The 11,416-nt window shown below is 36.2% G+C and overlaps 1 protein-coding gene across 1 annotated transcript; it reads right to left on the minus strand.

Moving 5' to 3' along the window:
• Positions 1–371: 371 nt before the first annotated feature.
• On the minus strand, positions 372–10,825 carry LOC128990954 (protein disulfide-isomerase A6 homolog). The gene is made up of 8 exons (XM_054413629.1): positions 10,523–10,825; positions 8,561–8,754; positions 7,239–7,472; positions 5,824–5,985; positions 4,246–4,455; positions 2,561–2,718; positions 1,568–1,726; positions 372–913 (listed from the first exon to the last, which is right to left on the minus strand). The coding sequence occupies exons 1-8, from the start codon at positions 10,542–10,544 to the stop codon at positions 748–750; spliced, it is 1,305 nt and encodes a 434-aa protein (XP_054269604.1). The 5' UTR covers positions 10,545–10,825; the 3' UTR covers positions 372–747.
• Between the last annotated feature and the right edge of the window lie 591 nt (positions 10,826–11,416).

Here is an 11,416-nt window from a genome sequence, read left to right on the forward strand (position 1 = left end):
AGTAGTTATAGAAAGATGAAGTTTCTTAGTAGATTTGATGTTATGCATTTAATAAAAGTTGTATTTGGATTTTTACTACGCTATTTTTTTTTTAGAGAATTTAAATTCTGGATCCAACCATTAAATTTTAACTACAAATTTATTATAATTCCGGCTTATTCAGACAGGGTCCATCTTATTGGAGTAGCGAGAATCTACTGTAAAAAGATCAAAATCGATGACAAACCAAGGAGGAAAGGTTTGCTGTAAGAGTAGGTTTAGGCAGCATCTTGATCTACTACTTCACAAGCTTGCTGTGAAAATATATCTCCCACTATTATCACAGAACACAAATACTATAGCAATAAATGGAATTAAAAAATATTGCAGTCTTAAAAAAACATATTTTTATTTTAATTTTGTGTTATTTTACAAAAAGAGAACACAGATAAGAAAATACATGCCTTCATGGAAGATTTCATGCCAATTTTGAGGAGCATAAGTTAAACATTATAATACAAACTTACAATAATCAAGTGATGATTTTAAAACTTCCAGAACATAATATAAACGAAGACACATGATTTTACTCTTTACAAATGATAACAGTGATAGTTAAAGCTAAACATTAGACTACTACTGTGAACAAGTTGTCATCGACATAAAAGAAGTACCTAACCAGCACAATCCTGCTGTGCCGTACACACACACTCACACCTTTGGTTTATATACACAGATCAGTCTTATTGAGCTGTTACAAGATAACACTTATAGTTCATCTTTGGGAAGATCTTCTAACTCAACATCGGATAGATCGATATCTTCATCTGCAGGTAATTCTCCATCTTTACCATCCCAAGGTTCAATACTTTCTATTTTCGGCAAAGCGGCACCTTTGACTGGTGCAGTGTTGCCGCGTCCAAAAGATAGATCTCTGGAAAATAATGATTTATTTTTATTTTTATGATTTATTGGATAGCAATAAATAGTGTCAACGAATTATATTTTGTAGGAAAAAATTAAACAAAATCCTTAGAAAATATTGATTACTATGCTTCTCTCCATAGTAATACAGATCAATACATAAATTGGTTTCGTTTTGTTGTTCTGTGATGAGCCCAGTGCCAGTATACATTGGTTGCCAGTTATTGATGCTCAGTTCTTGAAATTGAAAAAAATTCACTTTACATCATTGTTTACCTACATTACAGTATTGTTTTTATACTTGTAACACTAGTATCGGACCAATGAGGTTCAAGGATTGGGAGAAAAGAAGTAAAATTGTAATGCTTCATCAATCTATCAACTGTTAAGACCAATTTAATTTTTAATGAATGGTTGCATCTTTATCAATAGCAATGAGATTTTATAAACGAACAAAACAACCTCTTTTAGAAGTTATGAGTTTACACTATCTTTGTGTTAACTACTGTTGTAACATTAGAAAAATATATCAAATTTTGTCATGCTTTGGGTCAAGGACTTTTTAGTGGCCGATGTGTAAAGAACTAATTTAGGCCTACATGAAGACATACGCCTCAGTTTTGTCTTAGAATAGGAATTTTCGAAGTGATGTAGACTCCTTTACCTGAGGAACTCGTTGATGCCATCGTTGGAGAAAGATCCTCTCAGAATGGAGTACTTCATTTTCTTGACATTGAGGACAGCCATTGCCGGGTAACCAAAGCCTCCCATCTCTAGAGCGTTCTCCAGTTCAGGCTGAGCTCCGGCTTCAGACCAAATCCATCTGTGGATAATCATACACTGTGAGTAGCATGTTTATGTTATCTAACTTTTAAAGGCCTAAAGTTTATTTTTTAGGTAAACCCGCTAAGAGTGTTTACCATTTATTTTAAAGAAGTTTAGTTACCTTACCTAGGGCAATTAGAGTGTAGGGATTTAAAACTGTAATATATTAAGCAACGTCGTCTGTCCAAAGATTTCTTTAGGTCCTAGGGTACTTTTGTGAAACTATAAGGCCATAGACTTAAGTCTTGATTAAGGACTTTTTATAGTCGGTAATTCTTGTCATACATTGTCAAAAGCACTGTGTAAATAAACAATCAAATTGAATATACAGTTTGTTAATTTGTAGGTAGATTATTTGGAAATTGAAATTGATGTGCTTCAACTAAGAGCAAGTTTCTTCCACCTTAAATAAGTTACAGTTTGGTTAAATTTGTTGGCCAGTTCAAATATTGATTCCAAACAATCAGTATAGGCCTAATTCTAAATAATCAATATAGGCCTAATTCTAAATAATATGTGATTACTGTGTAAATTTGTTTTTAAATTGTTGGTAAATCATTGACGTTAAACACTGCAAATATACATTTTCCACTTTTTCAAAATATAAAAACTGGTTTGATGTTTGGTAAGTAAAAATGTTTTCTTTTTTCTTTATTTGAGAATCAATAATTATTCGGTGTCTGCTTTGCTCTTTGGTTATTATGTCTCAAGAATTTAGACTAATTGAGGCACACTTTTCATTCAGGTTTGCATTATGAGAGGGTATAATGTTTCAGCAAACTCTAAAAGTGATCACATAGCAGATTTAGTGTTTAGACAAAAGACTACTCACCCCCACATCTTCTTCTTGTACTTGTCGCCCATGGACTTGAGTGTATCCAGGTATCCGTTCCTACAGTCGGCCTGACAGTCCAGGATATGAGGCAGCACAGACACCACACACAGTGGCTTTTCCTCGCACGCCTCCTTCAGCACCTTCTCACTGACAACCTAAACAACACCGGACAAGGCTTTAATTTCTTATCCAAAGCATGAAGGAACATTGTCTCCTAGCAAAATTGTAATAATGTGGAATTCCTGTATACCCCCCCCCCCCCATCTTTCGTTTGATTGGTCCATTGGTTGTAGTGAGGATAAGTGGCTACAATTACAATGCAGTGTTTAATGTCTGAAGCACTCTCCCCTCAGTGAGTCCTTGAGTTAGAGGATGATAGTAGTAGGTAGGTTACATCTAGCAAAGACAACTAGCAACTAGCTGGAAATGTATAGTTTTAAACACACTAAAAAGTAGAAAATAATTGATAAATATGTGGAGAGGATAGTTGTAAGGTTTCAAACGAAAAACGTGTGGCGCATGCAATAGCTAATTTACAATTTTCTTCACCTACTGAATGACATATTAGCTATTTTTAATCTCTATTATGAAATATAGATGTAAATCATACAAACAGGATGTACTTTGTGAATTTGTTTGTTTCCTATCAACAGCTACCCCCTCTTTATTATTATCTATTGCATGCGTCCCACGTTAAGTATATTCTCTATACATATTTATAAATTATTATCTACTTTTTAGTGGGTTTAAAAACGTTACAAACTTATTTTAAAAAGGTTTAGAATCTTTAGAAACTATTGTCGTCCCCTGTGGTCTTGTAGACATCATAGTCTTCCGCGATCGTAGGAAAATTCTTATAATCTTCCGCAATCGAGTAGACATCACCATCGTCTCCTGCGATCCTAGCAAAATTATTGACATCTCTCACGATTATGTGCACATTATGATCGTCTCCTACTGTCGCGGCAAAATCCTGATTATCTCCCACGGCCATGTAGACATCATCGACTCCTGAGGTCACAGAAACGTCATTGTCGTCATCAACATCATCTTTCACGATCATGGTAAAATTCATTGACATTTTTTGGCCGTGTTGACATTATCATCGTATTCCGCTGCTAAATTCTGTTCATCTCCTACGGACGTATAGACATCATCGACACCCACGGTCACCGAAACGTGATCGTCGTCTTGTGCAATTGTGGCAAATGCATTAAAATTGTTCAGCTTAGTAGAAATTGTCATTGTCTTCCAAAATCAAAAACTTCTCCCGCGGCTGTCAAAACAGCATCATTGTCACCCACGGTCACGGAAATGTCATCGTTGTCTTGCGCGACAAAATCATGAATATTTTATTAGATTTTACATGGTCTATAAAATTCCCACCTGTGACAACAAAATAAAGACTAAATCCCGACTTTTCAAGAAACTTTACCCATTTTGATACAATCTTAACAGCAAGATCAAAATATTTTATGCAGTTTCCATTTAACCAATTTTTTAGACAAATTCAGAATCCTATCACGAAGATTCATCAAATTACATAAAAAACCAACCATTAAACTCATTAAAACCTGGACAGTATGGTGTTGAAAGGGAATTTACGGTGAAACAATAAAATGTAATCAATTTATTAGGCAAAGCATATTATTAAAGACTACAAAATACCAAATTTCACATACCTGTTTGACTTCTGGCGCAGGAACATTTTCTGCCAGTTTCTCCAACGCCCAGTTGACAATATCTGAGGAGGTTCTACCGCCGTTGTAGTCTTCCACTGAACTAGAGTCCTTTTTGCCAGGTGGGAAGAACTTGATGGTGGGGTAACCTTGCACTCCATATTGGCTAGCCTTGACTGAGTGCACAGTGGCATCCAGTGCTCCGAGTTTCACCTTAAATACATGATTAAAATTTATACTTAAATCTGAGACTGACATCATATTATCAAAAAAGTAGGGATGGACGAGATTGGATTTTTAGTTCGAGACGAGACGAGACGAGATTTTTTATTTCTAATAAAATTTCGAGACGAGATCGAGACGGGATTTCCCTTCTCATACACAACGGGAAATGCACGTTCAAAATTTTTACCTGATTTTGTAACATTATTGTTAGATGACTGTTTAAATACAAAAATAATGATAATAGGCAAGTATATTTACAATCTTTTATTAAAAAACATCAGCATAACATTTTTTTTTTAATCACGCCTAACTTATTAAAAATGCCTACGATTAGGAAACAGTGATATCAGTTAGGATAGAGTTCAACTTATCCTAAAATAAAATAAATCATAAAATAAAAGCAATATTAATTTTTATAAAATAGTTACTTGTTTTGACATTTTATAGTAATAAAACATTCCTCACACTGCTTACACTTAACAAAACTTCTCAAATGTTATTAAAGTAATATTATTAAAATAATTAAAGTAATATATACTTTTAAAGAATTAATTAAATAAGAACGCCTTCACAAAGGAAACGCAACTACAACACGCTCCTGTATTGCGGGTATTGCATTGACTTTCTGCAGGCGTTTTAATTTTTTTTTTTTTTTTATTCTCGTCTCGATAAAAATCTTGTCCAAAAAGAAATCTCGTCTCGTGTAACGAGATTTAAAATTTCCCGAAATTTCGAGACTTGACCATCCCTAGAATTCACTACCTACTCAAAAAAATGATAACAAACTAATTTCACCATGACCATTGGGCCTAAAGACGCCTCTCTTCCAAACTTTAACCTTGGTTGGAAATACTGTCAGTGACCAGTGAAATAGTTTTATTCTTGTTTGTAGTGTTCAGCTTTGCTTTTCTAGCGCTATAAAGGACTCCTACTTTAAACAAAAATTAAAGATTGGTGGCAAATCCTTGCATTTGCTTGTCCACATGGGTGTGTAACGTATCCATCCAGCAAAGCAAGGGGTGAGCCAGTACAGTACAAGGCTGAACTGTACTGATTTAAAGTAGTGGTTGGTACCCACAACATCGCTACTTTGGGACTGAAGTCCATGGCGCAACTGACTGAACCACTGACTCACCTTACTTGTTCAGGTAAGCCTGCAAACCTAACAATTTAAGCCCTTGAGCTCTATTTTGTATCCTTGTTTCCTTAATCTAGTAACCTTTACTTTGATACCATACAATCATTATGGATTGACGGACCACCATTCAACAAAATTTATCCTGCACATGAATACTGTACTCAAATTTCCAAAACAATTAAATACAGGTAGCAATGTTGCCCACCTTGCAAACTTACCTTTCCCTTGAGTTCGGTAGCAGCCTGCGCCCAGTGGGGAGCAAGGTTCTTGCAATGGCCGCACCACGGCGCGAAAAACTCCACCAACCACATCTCATCTGAGTTGAGCACTAAACGATCAAAGTTGCTGTCTGTCAGCTCAACAACGTCTTTTGGGTCACCCTGTAAGAGATTGAGTTTGCGATTAAATCGAAGATAATTGTTTTCAATAGCTAGGTAGCTGGGTGGTTAATAGTGCTCGCCTGGTAATCAAAAGGCCGGTTTGATCTTAAGAAAAGTGAGCAACTTTTTGATGGTTCAAAACTGGACTCAGTCGTCCTTGTTTTTTGGGCTTTTAAGTTTTAATAATTGGTACTGGCTAATGAAACAGATGGTCTTTGTAAGTAAAAAAGCTATAAATTGCATCTCACTCCATTCTACACTCATATTAGGGTAATAGGGTAAACCTAGTTGGTGTCCCTATCTCAATTGATCTTGATAATCTAGTTCGGCCAATTCATTATGTGATAATGATTTGACATCATAGTCAGAAAACTAATTCAGTAATAAAAATACCAAAATAAGCAATTCATCAAATAGGATACTTCTTGTCTGACTATATAATGTGGAGTTATGAATTAACTAGGCCTATTACATATCACATGACTTAAAAACATTGTTTTCAAAATGTTATGAATATTTTTAATCCAGCAAAATATTTAAGGTGTTATTTTTGTCTATTGGCACTTTATATTTGCTAAAAGGAAATTTATTTAGTTATCTGCCTATTCGTACATTACGGATCGACGGCTCGACCTAGCAACAGCCAGTAGGCTACAGTAGGCCTACAGTAGGGAAGTCTACTACTCGACCTAGCAAGAGCCAGTAGAGACGTCCACTACTCGACCATGCTTGTTAAACAAGTAAACATTGCGGCTGCTCGTAGTTGTCTCGATATTAAGACCTTTATATTTGTTATTTTTTAATGACTGGCTCGGTTAACCCGGAGGCATTAACAATTTTAACAACAGATTGCAGCACTTTTATTTTTTCCCCTGTTGCAAAGCGAAAGCATGGGTACAGCAACTATACCGAATAACACCCTTAGTTTGACTTCAGTAGTCCCATATGTTAGCTTCCATGATTAGACTATATAATATGATATAAATTTGATTTAATTCAGAACGTCTAACTATTTTAAATAGGCTATGTTAAAATATATGAATTTTACATCCTAACTACCAGCAGAATGTGTTCATTAAATACATTTAAAAACAAACTGCTTAGTAAATTTAATAATTCCTTTTCTTAGTTAATAATAATGTAGAGGGTTAAAAGGTACTTTTTGGCTGAGACCTTTTAAGTGATTGTTTAAAAATATTTTTTAAAGACAATTTTAATGGGCTAGAATATAATTTTAAAATATTTAAAATTACCTTGGTTGAAGAGCCTCCACTGCTAGATTTGCCACCAAGCTGAGCAAACACTTTACTCTTGGCAGCGGAGAGTGCAGAGTCAACCAGACCTTGAGCAGTTCTCGCACCACTGTAGTCCTCGGGTTTGTTTTTGTTGGCTCCAAATATTTTAACTGTTGGGAATCCCCTGACACCGAACCTCCCTCCTAGAGACTTGTGATCGTCAGCGTTCACAGCTCCGACTTTCACGACACCCTAGGAATAGACCATTAGACATTCAACTTTTGCAGATATTTGGCAATGTATATTAGGTAGATCAGTTCTTTTATTTAGCCTAGATAAATCCAATGTTCAAAATTGGAAATCTAAATCAATACTGTATGGGCCTATAGCTTTAAAATTATATGAAAAGCACTCTAGAGGTCATTGGTACCAACTCCAAAGAAATGAATTTAGCCTTGGAGTGGGCAATTTTTAATTGTGTTGATATCTAAGATTATGGTTACTACTACCATAGACAAAAAGAATTATAGACTGTCAGCCGTGCTGCGGTTACCATAGGTTCCAGCGCACACCGCTGTAGTTTACGTAGCGCGTACGCCGTAACTACATGGCGCTCCAAGCGGTGTGCGCCAGAACCTATGGTAACCGCAGCACAGCTGACGGTCTATATTTAATTCTTTTTGTCTATGCTAGGCTACTACTACTGGCTTTAACACTTTCGCGAACGTCAGCGGTGCCACGGGGCCAGGAGCTAAGCACGTTCTAGAAAGTCAGCGTTTATTGTTGTTTAACGTTTCCATGGATCAGCCAGCTCGTCACGAGCGTCCTATATTTCTTTGCAGCTCGTGGGGACATACTTTTCTGACAATAAAAAATATAGTTTCCGAAAATCACCACAAGGGTCGTTTAGAACAGGGCTTTGTCCCACCTCTTTCCAGCTAGATAGCGACACTACTTTACCGGCTGCAACCTGGGTAGTGCTGCTATCTATCAGAATCGCTTAGTACTATGTCCAAAGCCAGATTTTTGCACAACATTGCTATCCAGTACAACTACTGTTGTTTTTACTGTAATTCAGTGTAGCAGTAATGTTACGCAGCGGCGAGCGCTATTTCAGCTCCTGGCGCCGTCCCAGCATCTAGCGGTCAGCAGCGAGCGTGTTAAGAGAAACTACCTACCAGTACCTAAAAAGTCAAACAAAGTTTTAGAAAAAAATCAAACATATTTGAGTGGAATCAAAAGTCAGTCCCCTCTAGTTCCTGTTATTAGTTTTTGTTATGTCTTCACTAAAAATGTAGATATGTATTTAAATGCAAATATTAAAACTGTTTATTTCCTACCTTAAGTGCTTTTGCAGCTTTGGAGTATTCACCCACAAACTGCTGACAATGTCCACACCAAGGGGCGTAAAACTCCACAACCCAAACATGATCACTTTGGGTGACAAGTTTATCAAAGTTCGATTCAGTCAAATCCACCACTTCAGATTTTGAGTCGTACAAAGCATAGGTATCGGGTAACAGCAACACAACACCTGAAACAGCAAACACCATCACATTCCAAATTAGCCAGTGCCTCATTAGCCACTCAATAAACAAACACAATCGGTAACTAAATTCGAGCCTGTTTCTTTTGTTTTTTTTTATGAGTAGGCCTATCAAAGTTACATGATTTATTCCATTGTTCCAATGTTTATTTTATAATACTTAGTAAGTTTAGTAATTGGAATTGAAATTTATTTTGTAACAAGAGAGTCTAACGTCTTTTAGGTTTACTGTTCTGTGCAAGACGATGATGACATCTACAGAGCCGCGAAGGATGATCAGAATTATGCCACGATCGCACAAGACAATAATAATGTCCACACGACTGCAGGAAAAGATAAGAATTTTGCCTCATTGGCGGAAGACGACGATGATCTCCACACGACCGTAGGAGATGATAACCATTTTGCCGTAATAGCAGGAGAGGATTAGGCCTACTATGTCCACACGACCACAGGAGACGATGTCTTCACGGCCGTGAGGGATGATCAGAATTTTACCACAATCGAGCAAGACGATGAGGTAATTCTGAGCAATTTCTTGGTCAACCCTAAACTTTTTCACATTTTACTACGGTAATAAGGATGTTCTCAAAAAACAAGAAACATTAATTCAAGCCCCGCAAGGCCATAGTACAGGTTGCCGAGCGATAATGTAAGAAGGTTCAAAGTTCACGTGATAACAGTGGCTTGCGGGAGACCCGCGGAAGGCCAGTGGTGACGGTACCGTTATGTTAGGTTAATTCATTAACAGTCTAACCTAACCTAACCTAACCTTGCTTGAATTATATGTTTCTCGTTTTCTGGGAACATCCTTATGACCGTAGTAAAATATGAAAAAGTTTGGGGTTGACCTAGTAATTGCTCAGAATTACCGACGATGATAATGTCCACACGGCCGTGGGAAAAGATCCGAATTTGGTATTTGTTTACTTAAAGGGGCTTGTACTTAACGAATTTTGAAAAAAATGTTTTTTCTCATTATTTTTGGTCTATTTTAAACACTTTTTAAATTTGGCACTTATGGGGCAAACGCCCATTTCACCCTGACAATTGCAAAAAGTGCTACAAATCGGGGTTTTTATATTTTATTTTTTTTATATTTTAATGTGTTTTTATTATCACTTAGGACCTAACTTACCAAACTAAATATAATCCAATTTTATCTAATCTAATCCAAACTAACCTTGGTTTAACCAAAAATCCGCCATTTTCGGCATATTGCTAACCTAAGCATGGGTTAGGTTAGATTACTTAGATTAGATAAAGAGATCTATTGCACTGTAAGTTTAATGATCAATAAAGAATCAGAATCATAGGCTAATGTAAGTTACTTAAGTAATTGCCATTTCTGGTAGCCTACGGTAAGAGACGGAATCACCATAAAAACATTTAAGTAACTTGGAAAGTTTAAGTTAGCCTATTCAAGAATCGATAGGTAGGTTATTAAGTTCAACTGCATTCCGATTGGTAGGCCTAATAGAAAGAAACAGAAAATGGTAACATCCTGTAACTTAGCAGAAATTTGATTTCCTTCCCAATCCGTCTGCAGGCAATAAATAATATCCGATTGGGTCTGGGTGACTAGTGCTACTAGAGCTTAGGTGTAGACTTTTCTGTTTAGCCTATAATAAAAGATGATAAAAATGGAAATAGGCCTAAGCTAATTTCCAAAAATTAAAATAACTTAAGTTAGATTTATCCTGGAAAAACTAAATCGCATTTTAAAATAAATGCTAACTTATGTAGTTGTTCTTACCTAATAGTAGACTCGTAATCATGTTTTGATATTCTATAGAGACCTAGGACCTAGGACGAACAGCGTAAACCTAGTCTAGATAAAGCCGGTACACGCTAAATTTAAATTCACTTGGGCAAAAAACTAAATAATCAATACAAAGCGTCCACTAGCTTGCTATGATAAAAACTAAATAGCAGCTAAGTAACTATTCAAAACAAAGTGAAATAATGTTCATTCACATATAAGTTAAAAAAGCCTTTACAATCTTTTGTGTACCAATAACCCACGTAAATTTCGTCTGACGATGATGTTCGTGTTCATTTGACAACCATATTTGTCGTGGTTATTTGTGATTGGCTGTTAGTTGGCTTTAAATTTTTTTGCTCAAGATTTTCCTAGGCATAGACCTGTTATGGAGATACTATTAAGCTATAGAGTTTTCAATGATTATAGGAAAATAATATTCTATTAGAGAGGGCTGTTCGAACCCTGACTGGCATTGAGACAACAGATAGTTGCAGTTGCAGACCAGAATTTAGGAGGTTAAAAATCCTGACCGTAGTCAACCTCTTCATACTACGGACTCTTACCTTTGTCGACTCTTCCCGGACCTGTCGTCACCAGGAGGTGCACTCATACAACACAAGACGAAGAAATGATTACCGTACAACCTTCCTGCTCACAACACAAGGCTCTATGAAGAGAAACCCTCTTACATGCGTGCCAAGTTTTTAACGTCCTTCCCGTCCACTTGAAGTCTCTTCAACCCAGAAAACTGAAGAAAGAACTAAAGTGCTGGCTGTTACATAGACCATTTTATGGTCTAGATGAGTATTTGTCTTGGCAAGAACTTGTATAAATCATGTCTTCACTGCAAGAACTCTGATCAGATATTTTTTATTCTTAAAAAAT

This window comes from Macrosteles quadrilineatus, unplaced genomic scaffold, assembly GCF_028750875.1.
Source record: "Macrosteles quadrilineatus isolate MER2022 unplaced genomic scaffold, UCM_ALF_1.0 Scaffold_3__2_contigs__length_128488019, whole genome shotgun sequence".
Lineage (NCBI taxonomy): Eukaryota > Metazoa > Arthropoda > Insecta > Hemiptera > Cicadellidae > Macrosteles > Macrosteles quadrilineatus.

Coding starts and splice junctions, on each gene's coding strand:
- LOC128990954 (XM_054413629.1), bottom strand. CDS start 10,544: ATGATTACGAGTCTACTATTAG. Junction 8,755..10,522: donor GATTACGAGTCTACTATTAG/GTAAGAACAACT, acceptor TTGCTGTTTCAG/GTGTTGTGTTGCTGTTACCC. Junction 914..1,567: donor GGCATCAACGAGTTCCTCAG/GTAAAGGAGTCT, acceptor ATTATTTTCCAG/AGATCTATCTTTTGGACGCG.